The 15549-nt window shown below is 39.4% G+C and overlaps 2 protein-coding genes across 3 annotated transcripts; both read right to left on the minus strand.

The window, feature by feature from the left end:
• Positions 1–141: 141 nt before the first annotated feature.
• rskrb (ribosomal protein S6 kinase related b) lies at positions 142–7725 on the minus strand. Its single transcript, XM_026369961.1, has 13 exons — positions 7475–7725; positions 5953–6243; positions 5542–5625; positions 5133–5201; positions 4446–4515; positions 3622–3729; positions 3337–3377; positions 2800–2827; positions 2409–2498; positions 2119–2207; positions 1876–1986; positions 1650–1763; positions 142–1522 (listed from the first exon to the last, which is right to left on the minus strand). The coding sequence occupies exons 1-13, from the start codon at positions 7502–7504 to the stop codon at positions 1292–1294; spliced, it is 1356 nt and encodes a 451-aa protein (XP_026225746.1). The 5' UTR covers positions 7505–7725; the 3' UTR covers positions 142–1291.
• A 638-nt stretch (positions 7726–8363) lies between these two features.
• On the minus strand, positions 8364–14424 carry cct8 (chaperonin containing TCP1, subunit 8 (theta)). Of its 2 annotated transcripts, none has more exons than XM_026372886.1 (15): positions 14365–14424; positions 13660–13750; positions 13462–13541; positions 13224–13373; positions 12847–13027; positions 12675–12736; positions 12445–12582; positions 12161–12339; positions 11929–11995; positions 11756–11843; positions 11532–11647; positions 11210–11281; positions 10904–11068; positions 10553–10672; positions 8364–8641 (listed from the first exon to the last, which is right to left on the minus strand). In XM_026372886.1, the coding sequence occupies exons 1-15, from the start codon at positions 14422–14424 to the stop codon at positions 8570–8572; spliced, it is 1641 nt and encodes a 546-aa protein (XP_026228671.1). In that variant the 3' UTR covers positions 8364–8569. The 2 variants fall into 2 exon arrangements, with proteins under 2 accessions (XP_026228671.1, XP_026228670.1); XM_026372885.1 differs by lacking the exon at positions 8364–8641 and adding an exon at positions 8662–9865.
• Between the last annotated feature and the right edge of the window lie 1125 nt (positions 14425–15549).

Raw genomic sequence — 15549 nt, forward strand, 5'->3', positions numbered from 1 at the left:
TATAGACATCCAGTGTTTCTGCATGGCTGCTAGGAAAAGTGAAGCAATGTTTTTTTTTATTATTCCTTCCATTTGTCTCTCTTTCCTCAATCAAATGCAGACGAAATCAGCAGATCGCTAAACAGTAAGTTTAATATTCCATCTGTGCTACATGGTATTTACAAAAATACATCATAACGTTAAATATTACATCAAATGGCAATCCAAAATATTTATACAAAGATTATAAAGAGAAATTTATAAATATGCATTTATTGTGACAAAAAAAGCAAACAAAGGATCACAGACATGAGGCATTCGGGGTACACATCTGGGCATACTTTACAAAATCATAATATAATCTGATAATCAGGTAAGTGCATAAAGGTGTGATTACTGGCTAGGGTTACAACAGCCTTGGACAATAGAAAAAGCCCTGTATCTATCAAAATGTCAACTGGAGGTAAACAATACTGTTGCTAATTCAACCTTTACAGTTGCCCCTCAGATCTGTACAGCTGAATGCAACCTCAGCGTCAAAATTGAGGCTGACTTGAAAAACCAGCAGGTGCTCCCCTGAGTCACAGGTCACAAAGTGATAAAGTGGACGTTAAAGGCATACACATCTTGATGTGATGTTGTGATGCACAGTTTTAATATTGTGTTATACGGTGGAAGAAAGACAGTTTTTGCTTCCTGTTTGAGAAATTCAAATCGCAGCACTGATAAAAATACAGAGTAGGTTTTTATAACAGAGATCATTTCATTTAGAAAATGAGAAAAGGAGTTTCTTGTTCCCATTTTTGCCAAAATCGCGAAAAACTAAAGCATACGTTTAGAAGTACACTCAAATTCTCAAAGGGTTTTGGCTGGATTTCTATTTAATCACAACTTGCCGAATAAAAAAAGAAATTTGGTTAATTGTCTTTAACCAGCATAACTCTCCTGTGCAGGGTGAATTTTATAGCAATCATAAATTAACTAGAAATCTAAAAATAGATTGACAATAGTGCAACCTTTCTTGCAAAAATGTTAAGCAAATGTGCTCACTGGAGAAAGGCAAACAAGTACAAAACAAAGGAGAAGTAGTGTTCAGAACATCACCAAAAAAATACTTAAAACTCACCAGTAAAAGTGGAGTCAAGTGTTTTTTACTGAAATTAATAATTCCCTTTTAAACTATAGATTTAATCAGCATAATCAGCTATTTTGGCCTTTATTACATGTGCCACATCTGTGTGTAACAGCAGCAATGCATTCAGGTAGGCCTTCACCTGTAGTGTGGTAGTAACCAAACAGTAAACTCAAAGTCCTACACAAACACTTCTCTGCGTGGACCTTTTTCCTGAACAGGCTTTAGCCGAAGTGCAGGGCCGGGCAAAGGTGCAGCCATTTGAGGTTGTGCATCAAGCTGTGTGTCTGGTGTGGCGGGAGGGCTGAGGAGCGAGTCATAGTCGAAGCCCTTGAGAGGCTGCAGAGACAAAGTGAGTCCTCGTCTAGCTTTAGCAGCTCTGTCTGGTCTCTCCCTCAGCTCCAGAATCACCTGGACAGTGACGATGAGAAAAAAATCACTGGCTTTGTTCACATATTGGACATTTCTTTAACAAGAGCACTGATGTTTGAACTTTGTGAGGAAACAACCAAACTAACTGCATCCAGAAATCGGTTACCTCCACAGGCTGGCGCTGCAGTAGGGTGAGGTCAAAGGTTGTACCATGAAAGAAGGTTTGGCGTTTGAAACGGTCGAGGGTCCTCAGGCGACGGAAAGGAGTCTTGCACAAAAGCTGTTCGGAGAATTGTGTGTAGGCCATGATATAACATCAGACTAAACAAATCTAAATCCTAGGTGTAGTAAATTTTAATGTTTTGTAGTAATATGATTTTTTGTGTAATTACCTCGGTTATTAGCAAGGCAAACGAAGGGCTGAAGCTAAGGGGCATTTCATAGGGAAAATTCCTCACTTTCCTCAACATACTGCTGTGGTCTGGTTCTGGAGGCACAGGGAACTGAGGAGAGTAAAAGGTACATAAAGATGAAGCCTGACAAATGTGTACAATGACCTCAAACACATTTTATTTTATGTATCAATAGCAGAATTCAAGGAAGACATGTTGAGCCTACTGGCAACAAGAGCTCACCTTCCCATGAACCAATGAGAAAAGCAGGATTCCCAGCGACCACCAATCAGCTGCATGGTTGTAGGGTCCGCCACTCAGCACCTCTGGGGCTGCAGAGTAGACAGAGCATGCTCACTGCACTGGATGTTCTACATATTTGTACATGTAATATATCATCTCCCTATTACAAAAATGTAAGTAACACACAAAATGTTAGTCTGTTAATACGCCACTACAGGGTCTGACACAGAGATGGATGGCTGGATAGTGATTTAGTAACCATCTGGATGAGGAATATAATATATTCTCACCCATGTATTGGATTGTTCCACAAATGGTAAAGGCTCTTCCTCCTCTCTCCAGGCGACGGGACAAACCAAAGTCAGCTAAGCGGAGGTGTCCTAGAACAGACCATTTTCGCTATGTCATTATGAGCACGTGACACAAGGTCTTATACAGATCTATCTTGTTGATGGAGTTATTGGTGCAGATTTTAATAAAAAATATTATATTTTATTATAAATTATTATTATAATCTGATATTCTTAATTGGACACACAGGCTATTTTGTCTTAGTGCTAAAAAATGTACTCTTTGTATTGACAGTAGCTGTGAATGGTAAGGACGTTCTCCGGAAGCTTCTGTGTTTCTCCTGGATCTCAGAGTGCTGCTGCTCTCTGCTGGGGACAAGCTTATACTCACCATTATCTGTCAGCAGGATATTCTCCATCTACGAATACAGATGGAAAAAAAGATGGAATTAGACACCCATCCATATTCACTAATGTACTGAATTAACTCATAGCAGATTATCTTATTATGGAACTGCAAATTCAATGCAGAAGAAAACACTAAATATTGTATTTTTACTTAATTTACATATTTTAGGACAATTATACTTCAATAAAAAGAAAGTAACAATATAAGCTAGTAGAATAATGACAATCTTGACTACACTGTTTTATGCTAAATATTGTTTAGTACAATCAAAACTGAAAGATTTTTTAAAACAAGGACAATGCACAAGTTGGAAGTAAAAATACAAAACATGTAAGTGGGACAGTTACATCCTTTAAACTGATGTTGGATGGGACAAATGTTTTTTCTACTAAGAAAATAAAACCAACTAACTGTATTATTTTAGGTATTTATTTTTTAATTACCAGTAATAAATGTTAGTTGAATTCTGTACAATTAATTAGAATAAGTTGACACTGCCACTTATCCATCCTCTCTCACCTTCACATCTCTGTGGATGATCCCGATGTCATGCAGAAAGCCTGTGAATAAAAGATGAACATTAAAAGTAGAACTCAACCAAATCTGGCATTTTTCTTCCTACTGGCATAATAAATGCTCTGGCATAGCCTTGTTGCGCAGGGACATCCTTCCAGTGTTCATCTCATTTTAATTAGATCTCCTTTCTGTAATTACTTACGTTTAAATAACGACGGAACCTTTTAGAATTTCTGCAGAGAAAGGTGAGGTGTTAATTTCCTTCATGTATGTATCATGCATACTCACCGAGTGCACATCCCAACTCTGCTCCAAATATTCGCACCATATCCTCTGTGAACTGACCAATCATCTGCCAATACGTGTACAGGTCTCCTGTGCTGCAGTAGTCACACACTGCAGGAATAGAGACTGGATTAATTATTATGCTTTTGACGCATAATGTCAAGTGTAGAAGGGCAGTGACGGTCGGTGGGGTGTAGAAATACAAACGTGCAACGTTATCTATTTTAAACTAGGCTGCCACCCACACCGTTTTAATACAAACATAAAGATTGGGCACACAGATGTGAAGGTGTATAGGGTGGAAAGCTGTCACATATACATACATCACATAGATAAAATATGTTTAACAACACTGAGGCTCCATATCTACATTTATGGCTATAAAGATGTGATTCAGTGGTGATTCACTGTTTAGGCAGGAAGTTGCGTCCTTGCTTTGGATTGTGTATTCTTGTGTTCCACATCTGGTCCCCAGGCTAACACACTCTCTTTTCAAAGGGGGTGGGGAAGCAAACAAACTGGGTCACACTTTTTGAGTCAGTGGTCGATTTGGAAAAAAGGGTATAACACTCTGGAGGAGAAGATAGGGAGCAAAACAGCTACAGGATGCAAAGGCAGTGGTGGAAAGGAGTTGTGGGGTTGTGGAGGTTAACTTTGCATCTCTAGATGCTGCACAAGCAAAACACCCAGAATTAAAAGCATTGCTTTTTGTTGTCACTGTTCACATTGTCGGGTCAAGATCTACCAATGCTGAGGTGAGAACAGGTGAAAAGTGAAAGGTTGGGTAGTGGATCTGGGTTAGGGTCATTGGTCTCTGGCTGACTCACTAATGTAGAGGTGCCGCTGTGTCTGCCAGCAGTCCTGGAGATCATGGACAAAAGGGTGGCGAACCTGACGCTGTGAGCAAAGGTCAAAGGTCAAACCTGAAAAACTCTCAATTCTAGCCTTTGAATAAAGAGAGGGCTACATTTCTGTTGATACTTAGTCCAGATTGAGTCCTGAGATATTACTTCACTGACAAACTTAGGAACTTCTTGTTTAAGTCAGACCAGACACATTACTTTAGATGAAGGGGCAGAAAAAAATTACCTGCCAATTACAATACTTATTATCTGAGGGGTCTTGAGTGTTTTAACTTATACTAGCTGAACATTGTCAATCAATATTCAGCTACAAGAAAGGGTTTGTACAAATGAAGCAGAAGAAACTAAAACTAATAAATCAGAGATATAGAATAATACATCATCTGTATAAAGACTACAAATTATATTCAACATCCTTGTAAGTTTTCACCTTTTAACTTTTTTTTAAATTTTTTATATTGAATCATGACATGAAATTAGGTGATTGCAACATCATTCGTTTTTAAAATAACTCTCCTAAATTATCACTGGTGCAGCCATTTGGTTTAGAAAGTCACACAGTTAATATCACCTGAATGCAGTAAATGTGTAGAGGTGAAGTGAAAAGGTTTTTTAAAAGCACAAAAGCTTTTCAGTATTCCCTCTGCTTACCTGGACTATAACTTCTTCTTTTGACTGCTCCAAGACCCCAAGTCTTAAAATCTCTGATTTCGGAATTACCTGTTGGTCAAAATACTTAGATGAAATAGGACTGCACAGGATTTTATAACTGTAAACATTTTAAAACGGATAAAATATGATATAACCCTAACCCTAACATAAGAAACAATTACATACTAATAATAATTTGATAAGTGTATATGTATTAAAAGTATTAAAAAGCCTAGAAATTAATATTAATATACATATTTCAATGATATAGTGGTCTTTAAATATTTTTTATAATGCCTACAAATGGACACTAAACATATTCTTTCACAAAAACACACTTTCACAAAATAATATCTTTTAGACCCTCAAATATATATATTTAAATGTAATGTTGAGGAAGAAGACTCACTTTGACAGCATATGTTCTCTGTTTCGACTTGTCTTTCACTTTCAGAATGGGTCCAAAAGAACCTTTGGCGATGTAACCCAAAACCTGCCGGGCAAAAAACAGTGACAGAGACAGAGAGAGAGGGAAAATCAGTGCTGGACAAAGTACACACATCTTTTACTTCAGTGAAAGTAGTAATACCACAGTGTAGAAATACTGTTGAAGCTGGTAACAGTGGATTTTATTTTAACAACCATGTTTTTATGATCATGTTTTGATAATAATTAGAATTTTAATTACTTTAAGTGCTGCTGGCGAACTTCACATTGAGGAGCAATTAAGTGTTATTATCATAATGCAATTCAAAAAAATAACTAGTAACAGTTAATCACAGTCAAATAAAGGTATGTTATTTGCCTCCGAGATGTCTACCTGAAAGTACTCATGCCCAGGCACAGATCTGTGAGGGAATTCAGGCAGGAACATGGTTATGAACCCCGGCAGGCTCCACTCTGCTCTCAGCTTGTCTGGCCCGACTCCTGCCAACCTAAGGACGTGCTCTGGGATGTCAGGAGTCTTGCCTTGAAGCATTCGACGCTGCCCCAGACGCAGAGCTGGCGGAGCCAGGCGGCAGAGGCCAGCTGGGATGGACATGCCCATGCTGGAGAGGAATCCACGCCATCCAGATGAGAAGTGCTCATCCTCCTGCCCTGCACTGGGCCTCTGTAGGGCAGACAGGGGAGAAAGATGCACCAGGAAGCAGTTATGGCGCAGATTGGTAGATGGTGCTGGACGTGTAACATTAAATACAACAATGTGGAGTTACTACCATGATTATGGATCATGTCAGTGCTTTGTTTCTTAGCAGAATCTTAAAGGGCTTTGACCCACTGGTGTTTCTTCATATTTGTCAAACACATTTCATCGTTATTGTTCACCTGACACTGTGTGAGTGCTGATTAACGTGAGGACAAGTATCAACAATTATCAGAGCAGGCGTGCTTTGCTAAACGTTTTTCTTTTTTATTTTGACCTTTTTGAGAGTTCATATCCCAGAAACATGCACCAACAATGCTGGGTTTTTAAAATACCTTTATTTTCTCTATTTAACCAGGGAAAGTTGCCTAAGCATTGCTTCAGATTCACACACTGAAGAGCTGTTCAGTGCAAACAGCTATTAGATTAGAGTGTGTTTCCAAATCTGCAGCTCCACTTAAGCAATTTTCAAGCAATGTGGGGGCTTACTTGTACAATTGTTATGCAAACGTGATAAAAATGTACATCACCACTGTACCTTTGCATCAGTGGAGCTCTGTGGGGATTAGTTTAGTCTGTCAGATTAGTTTCCTCCTCCCACTAAGCAGGAGAAGAAAAATGCATGTTCTACATCCAATCTGCAGTGACTCGGTCACACAACCCCTCTTGCCCTGGGCCCTGTGCTGCACAACACATCTGATGCTGTGTGGCGCAAGATGTATGTAATGAACCATGCAGGATGTTATTATCATCTGAGCGAAATTAAGGGACACATCTACGGTCACTGAGCTGAAATAACTGCCATCAATCGGACATCCGCCTCACAAATAACCAGAGATGGGCGATATTAGGATTTAGTTTGGATATTGTTTGCTGTGTTTAATTCCTAATTGATTTTTTAGATGTTAGTACCGGAAGCGTGACGACTTTCCTTCAAAGTAAAAGCGTAAACAGAAAATATTTATAGGGCTACCATTAATTGTAATATTAATCAAATACTTATTTACCATTAACTATGCCATTTCGTAACCCTTTAGGTAAATTTCCTGCTAAATTGTTTAAACACTGTGTTCTAGGATTAGCACAGTATTTAGTGCCTTGTAATTTCGGGCACCAGATGATCGCCACGGAAACGGGGAATCCCCCCCCCCCCTTAAATGCGTCACACTTTAACAACCTGGGATTTCACTGAACTCACCTTCCTGTTTTTACTGCCGTCGGCCCCCATCGGTGTGACAGGACATCAGCACTGTGAGCTCAGTGCGACGTCTGCTTCTCATCCAGGCGCTCACATCGCACTGCGCGCCCCCACGGCAGGATATCCACAGCCTCATGCACACCACGCAGAATAGCAGACTTGGAGAAGTTTACTCTGAAATACTCAATCTGCAGCTGAGCGCGATGCAAAATGTGAAAGATACGGCGACATAAAAACAAGTTAATCCGGAGTAGGAGTAACGTCAGCGTAAATCCGCCCACATCTTTGCCATCCAATCAGACTGCAACCTGGTTCAGTTCCGCTCAGCTCCCCCTGCTGCTGCTGCACACTTCGATTCTACAAATGTGTGTCAATTAATGTTATTTCTTTATTTGCATGTCTTATCTCATCGCGTCATTTTTGGTTTACAGTAATGAAACAAATGCAAAATATCTCAATACATTCTGAGGCTCATAGTGATACATCTTCAATGCACACTTGTTCTGAAAATAAATCCGTGCATGCATAATACCTGCAGCCTCAACATGAGATTAACAGGAAACCCCAAAGCAACATCAAACACGTTTATAGCATTAACCAGGAGGTCAGCATTTTACCAACTGATGATCCATACAAGGTGTAGATGCGAGGATGGTGCAGCTAAACAGGATGCAGTCAAATTAATTAAAAAAAATATGCACCAGTTTTGGTTGAGTTTCCCAGTACAAACCTCACTCTAGCCTACTGTGGAATTTCAGTACAAGTCAAGATTATAAATGACCAAACGATTTCCAGAGTTGAACCTTCGTGATTCATCAATTCAACAACACAAAGCGTTACAAGCACTGCACACTTACACAAAGTAAAAACAGAATCCAAAACCAAGACATGACAGCGCAAGTGCCTTTTATTTGGGACTAATAACATAAAAAGCAAACAGTGCCATCCATACACATTTCTCTGTTAACCAATGTATCATTGCATCGATCATTGCTACAAAATAAACCAAACTGTTGAGCTTTAAATAAACAAGTAGAAAAGGGTTCGTGTGGGCGCGTTCAAGGGTAAAGCAGCATCAGCTGGACAGCATCAGGTTCAGTCGTCTTCGTCAAAGTCCTTCTTGCCCTGGGGAGGTTTGGGTCCTCCTGCTGGTTTGGCCATGATGATCTGCAAAGAGAAGCGCAGTTGGTAAAGTCAGTGTCTATAGGCTGGAAATCAAGACGACTTAGATCCACACAGCAGACGCGGGCTGACAGACCCGTCGGTGTCGAGAACAGGAAGTTGGAAAAAAGGGGGGGCGGGGGGACCACAAACAAAAAACCCTCAAATATCATGGTGCTTCATAAACGTGTTCAATGAGTAAGTATGGCACAAATTAACTTGACCTGGCTTAAACTTGTGCTCAAATAATTCCTTTGTAACACATTTTAAGTAAAAAAGGGGTCATTTAAATACCTGGAGATTCTAGGGCAGGGCATTTATAATGATTAAATATTGATAGGCACATGTGAGTCTAATATATGCTGCCTGAGAAAATATGCTACATAGGAAAAATGATGTAGGACAACAAACCTTTACAAACAAAAATACAATGGCCCTAAAGAAAGACAAATCGAATGGCATCAAGTCAATTTCAGTGGCAGGCTATCCAAACTGATTCTATTCATGTCTAAAAATAATCTTCCCAGTAATTGAAATTTAAAATTAAACTGGGACCACTGAGACCTCTAAATGTGTATCGATTGGTTTAAATCAAGGGAGCTTCCAGGCAGTGGAAGCTCTGCTAGAACCAAGAAACGCTGGGGAATGTACACAAATAATATCAAAGAGTCAAGCTTTGCTTCTGATCATTACATATTGTTAGCTCCAGAGCTTTATCTTTTATTTACATGCTCGCTTTACATTAAAATGTCACATGCAACTTTTAAAACTCTGCACTTGCCTGTGGAAGCCCACTGTAAAGAAAACAATCGATGAGTGCATGCAGCAGGCCATCACACCAAACCATACGTTTTGTTTTGTGCACTTCTAGACTTTAAGTGATTTAGTGTGGTATCAGTGACACACCGAGCAATATTAACACACCTGTGACACAGCTCTAATGGGTCACCCATACAAAATTGTTCTGCGTGGACCATCTCACACCCAGTGTTAGTAGTGACAGGCAAAACAAACATTTCACAACTCCAGTGTCCTGTGAGCACATGAGTGCGTCTGTGTGAGCCAAAGTTACACACACATTCCAGGACCTACTGACAGAGGGTGTGTGTATGTGCGCGCCCTCTAATGGTGAGTTTCAAAATGATCGGGCTCTTCATCCCAACCGTCCTTGTCCCAGTGACCTCTCTGCTTGGGGGCTTTGGGTCCCCCTGCAGCCTTAGCCATGATGATCTGGATTGTACATATACACACACACACTAACATTAACTAACTGGAATCTATTGATTCACAAAGGCCCCTGACAAATGACTCTTTGTCACACACACTGCTGGATTTAACAAAAGCATTAACTTCACATACATTTATAAACAACAGAAAACATGAACAAAACATTAACAACATACCCTGTCTAACATAAATATTGATCTTCACATGTCTAAGCTAAAGACTTGGTGTAAATAAAGATTTTAAATGATTGAATCTTGAAGTCCAACTAGCTAGTACACACATGTATCTGCACTACACCATAGATTACACGTTTTTGCCTTTGTTTTAACATATTCCTCAGTTATAATAAAAGCGGGGCAGTGCAGTTTGTTGTGAGTCAAACCCCTACAAACACCCTACTGCTGTCCTAATTCTAAGAAGAAATCCAAATGTGTATTGATCAACAGCTGAAAATAGTTCAATAAATACACACTTAACCTGAATGCATGTTTGCTGAAACACGATGCCCAGTTGTTTTAGAGGATTTTGGAAAGTATTAGCAAAGTAGCAATATATTGTTGGTTCTAGTACAATCATATGATTTACTAACAATAAAATACAAATTTATTAAACATTAGGTTTGTGAATCTAAAATTGTGCATGAAATATTTTACTTTGCAGCTTTAGTGTCATGAGTGTTTTTCTACATACCTGATCAACCCTCAGTACTGTGATGGCTGCATTGGTGGCCAGTTTGATGCCCCAGTATTTGACCAGGTAAGGCTCCAGAATACCAGCTTCAAGCATGTCCTTTACCGCAGGGCCGTCTCCCTGAAGATTGGATACAAACACAACATGCATTTCTCTAATGCAATACATCACGTCAAAATAAAATAATCCGTTTTTAGGAAAACAGAGTGGCAGGATGCAGCACAGGGCCACTTTATAAAGATGTTTGTTAATCAGTTTTGATAGCGTTGGGATAGGATGGGTTTTTTCAAGCAATGCATAAAGCATGCTTAAAAATATCAATCAATGAGGTATTCTCATTTATATACACACCTCAATATCAAAGCCCATGTTCTTGTTTCCCTCATGATGCGCAGAGTACAGTTTAGAGATGAGCTCATTCCCCTTCACACCAGAGTTCTCAGCCAATGCACGTGGCAATGCCTCAAAAGCTTCAGCAAACTTTTTAATGGCATACTGCTCCAGACCTGGACAGGACTAGAGACAGGAGGAAAAACAAGGCGTCACGTGACTGCAACTAAACAGTCACTGATGTAGTAAAGACAAAAGGGGCAACACTAAGAAGAAGCATTAATCTGAACCTGGGTGATTTCAGCTAACGCACTTAAATCTGCATACCTCTCCGTATGAAGTGATCTGTTTCGCCAGTTCAATCTCAGTGGCTCCTGCTCCAGGTACAAGCTGTTTGTCCTAGAGACAGTGAATGACACAAAAACTGTAGCTGTTGTGCAGGTTACACAATAAATGGGAAAAAAACAAAAAAAGTGTACAGTTTAAACTATAAGACTCTGCAGGCAAAGAAAAGGTTGGTAATCAATTTGGTATTATTTTTAATGTAGAGTATTTATATTTTATTTTTTCAAATAACAGAAGCAGATTCTTTCATTTAGAGTTATTATTAAGTTGCAAAATTCTGCAGGGGTTTATTGTGTTGACTTACCCTGACCAAAACCTTAAAGGTGTTGACGCCATCATCTACAGCTCTCTCAATGTCATCCATCAAATTGTCAGTGGAGCCTCTAATCACTATTGTTGAGATGGTGCCGTCCTCCTTCTCTGTTTAAAACAACGAAGATCAAACAATACATTAAGCCTTAAACTCACAGGGAGCAAACGCCAGCTTTAAGACAAAGACTTACAAGACTGGAGAAAATATTAATTTACCGTGCTTGAAGACCACCACCTGTGTGTCCCCCACCTCTGTCAGGTAGACACCATCACAGTGACCCATCTCCTCGGGAGTTGGAGCAGTCTATAAAATGAGAAAAGCGTCATTATAATTACATAATAGTTCATTATATTATTCTTTTATCTGAATGAAAAGTGACACCACTCACAATCCTTGGCAGTGCTACAGCTCCCACAGTCTTGCATAGCCTCCTGAGATCCCACTTGGAGTTAAGTCTGATGAGGAAACATTTGAGGATTAACATTCTGCTCTAATGTGTTTAATATTAGTGCCATTTACTGCCACCATGTTCGTTTTCATTTTGAAGGAGGAACTGTTCTGTCCTAATAAGTTTGATGGCTTGATAATCAAAATGTGTTTGATTAGCATCTTTAACTTACCGGACCACCATGAGCTTGTACTTGTTGGCATAGTGCAGAGCCATGTCAGCAACTTTTCCACCAGTTACCACCACATTGGCACCAGCCTCCTTGATGGCCTTCACCTGAGCCTCCATTAAATCCTCTTCTCCCTTACTGAAATCCATCAGCTCTTGTGCATTATTTATCAACACTGTACCCTATAAGACAGTTAAGTGTTAGCACCAATATCAGTGCATTCATATCACCATATTAGCATAAAATATAATGTTATTTTTAGCTTTTGTTGGTCACTGGTTCATTACCTTGGTCTCTGTCACCATGCAGTCAAATGGGCAGGAGAACACAGCAATCTTGGCGTCTTTAACAGATGTAACATCTCCCTCTGCCTCCTTCTTAAAAACCATCCCATGTAGCATAGAGGATGCTGTAACGCCACAACCCTGAAAAATACCACAGACATTAACTTAAAAAGAAGCTTGATAGAAAGAAAATTTATACCAAATTCATTCAGATAACAGACAAGGCTACTTACCAAAATCTTGCATACTCTGACATTATCAACATTAAAATTGCCGGACTTTGGGAAGATGGAAACTACAAAGCAGCAAAGAAAAGTTTGAGAAATAAAGTTAACACTTCTATCCAGTCATGCCTAACAGCTGACAGCCATGGTGTAGTTTGAGTAGTCTGGACTGCTGACTCACCACAGGCCTGTGCGATGAGGTTGGCAAGGAAGTCTTCGTTGCCGTACTGTTTACTCATGACTGCTGTACGAATTAGAGATGCTGCCTCATTAACATCGTGAAGGTTCTTGACTGAGGAACATACACAGTCTGGCAGGATCTCCAGAGTCCTCTTACAGGCCTTCTCATAGCCTTCAATCACCTGTGGCAAAGAGGAAAAGGACACTGAGACACATCTTAAACGTGACATTTTGTGAGACGGCTGATTTGTATCCATGATTTGTCATTGCTTGAAGTACAAACAAGAACATGAATAGTGTTTTCATCAACAAACAGGTTACTGTCACAGTCGACATGCACAACATGCATGAGCATGATCAGTGACTACATTTCTTTACCTCTGACACAGACAGCCCCATCCTGAGCAGCTCTTCAGCCAGCTCCAGCAGAGCTCCAGCAAAAACCAGTACAAAATTTGTACCATCTCCAACCTCCTGCTCTTGCATGTGGGATGCCATCACGATCATTTTGGCGGCAGGATGCTGCACCTATAAAACATAAAGACATTGAACAAAACAGTTGAATTCCTTTGTTCCAGTATGCAGTTTGTTTGACCAAATGCTGCAATCTCCTCACCTCAAGCTCTCTGAGAATTGTTGCAGCATCGTTGGTAACAAACAGCTTCTCCAAGTGGTTGATGACCATTTTGTTCATTCCTGAAAGGCATTGATATTCATTTTGAGAGGTGAGTTTCTCTGATATTTGTTTTATTAGAACAAAGCATGACCAAGAACTTCATGCAAACATATCTTACTGCTGGAACAGGGTGCTTACCGTTTGGGCCATAGGCAGTGCGTGTGGTCTGAGAAAGCTCTTTACAGGCTCTGATGTTACGGAAGACTGCCTCCTCAAGTCCTGAATAGTGCTGCATTAAAGAACAACATAACTCAGCTGCTGTGACGTTTCTGAAGATTAGTTATTAATTAGTCGTAATTATCATGTGAGACAAATAGTTACTGGCCTTCTGCCTTCTATCTAAACTAACAGAAAGGGAAATGACAATATTTGATTGGATTTATTAAAAAGTCTATCTATGTCTATATAAGCTACTCAAATGACAACTTGGTCATTTGTACAGACAGCAGAAGATGTGTTGTAGCATGTAAGCTAGGATACCCAAAACAGGAACCATCAGCATGAGCAGCCAGGCACAGCTGAGGTGACAATCAAAGCCTCAGCTCTGACAGTTAACCGAAGGCTAACGGGGCGTGAATGCTGTGTGGCAGTCAGTTATCTATGCAGCTACAAAACTGTGGGCATATACAATATTTTAGGTATTGCAGGACAGTGGCAGACACAGACACCAGCCTAGTACTTGATGCTAACAGCCCCGGGTCTGGCACCTCCGAGCGGCCTGGCTTCTTCTAGAACTCTCCCACATGAACGTGCTAACTCAGGGGCTAACGCTAGCTAGCATGCTAACTCACAACCATACACTCAAAGCTACCAAACCTCTACAACATACAGATTTTAACTCACCTTAGCGCCATCCTTTAACATCTGGGCAAAGCCCGGTGCTTTGGGAACGTGGAGAGCCATTTTGCGATGTTTAGCAGCCCCGGTATCCTAGAGAAGGTAGCCGCGGCGTGGGTTCAGTCCTGGGTACAAAGCCGGAGAGACGGAGGAGGAGCGATTTCTGCGAGGCGTGGAGCTGAGGACGGATAACAGCGAGGGACAAACACAGCGACGGCCGCTTCACCGTAGCACAGAACTTAGTACTACTAAGTATAGTATAATTTGGGGTTTATTTGAGTTATTTGTTATTAGTTACTTTGCAGATGTGGATTCTAAATACAAAATATTCAACTAATATGCAGTGATGCATTATTATGCATTAAACTCCTGCTCCACATGCCGCAACTTTACAAACTACAACATAATAATGTTTTACATTATAATATTATTAACATTATAATAAATATACTATATACAATATACTTGGGTACTCAGTTTGTACACCAAAAGCTACAAAATGAAAATTATAAGTATTATCATTATAATTATACCAATAGTAAATTACTATTATTATTAATAAAATTTTAGATATATCAATGTATTGTTTGGTATGTAAAGTAATAATTAAAAAATAAGCAAAACGTGATGGTTTATATTTTAGAGATTTATGCATACAGCATACTGGGTACATTTTTATTGATGGATTTGATAACAAATTTCTCATTTAGTGAAAATAAAGTTTTTTTTTTTAATTTCTGTAATATTCAAAATTCATCATCTGGGTTTGGGATTTTTGATCAATGTAACAACTGTAGTTTAAATATTGTGTATAGAAGGATGTGTATTTATCACTGAAAAATTCAGTTTGGGGCAGCCAAATACCACAATGATTTTTCTTTTGAACACACACTGACATTCTCCAAATCTAAGCAGTTTTTACCCACAATATTTTCATTTATGTAGCTCTGCGTCTACTAAAGCAAACACACAAACTGAAGAACAATGCCTTTTTTAGCCTTTTAATTTGGAAAAACGTAGTGATTTCACAGTACCAACACTGTTATTGGCAATCGTGTTTAAAATAAGGTATGGTGATAAAAACCAGATGATTACAATCATATTAAGTCAGTATAATATACAATATTATATGTTTTAAAAAGCTTACAGGTTCAATTTTGTAGATGTTTCAAAGTAGACACAATGTCTTCC

Source organism: Anabas testudineus, chromosome 14, assembly GCF_900324465.2.
Source record: "Anabas testudineus chromosome 14, fAnaTes1.2, whole genome shotgun sequence".
In the NCBI taxonomy this organism is placed as follows: Eukaryota; Metazoa; Chordata; class Actinopteri; order Anabantiformes; family Anabantidae; genus Anabas; species Anabas testudineus.

Excerpts from the sequence above, each read along its gene's own strand:
- rskrb (XM_026369961.1), bottom strand. The coding sequence starts at position 7,504 with ATGGGGGCCGACGGCAGTAAAAACAGGAAG. Across the intron at positions 2,499-2,799 it reads TATCCTGCTGACAGATAATG|GACACCTCCGCTTAGCTGAC; the intron begins GTGAGTATAAGC and ends GGTCTGTTCTAG. Across the intron at positions 1,523-1,649 it reads TGCAGCGCCAGCCTGTGGAG|GTGATTCTGGAGCTGAGGGA; the intron begins GTAACCGATTTC and ends GTCACTGTCCAG.
- cct8 (XM_026372885.1), bottom strand. The coding sequence starts at position 14,424 with ATGGCTCTCCACGTTCCCAAAGCACCGGGCTTTGCCCAGATGTTAAAG. Across the intron at positions 13,374-13,461 it reads CAATTCTCAGAGAGCTTGAG|GTGCAGCATCCTGCCGCCAA; the intron begins GTGAGGAGATTG and ends TATGTTTTATAG. Across the intron at positions 13,028-13,223 it reads TGGGGCTGTCTGTGTCAGAG|GTGATTGAAGGCTATGAGAA; the intron begins GTAAAGAAATGT and ends TCTTTGCCACAG.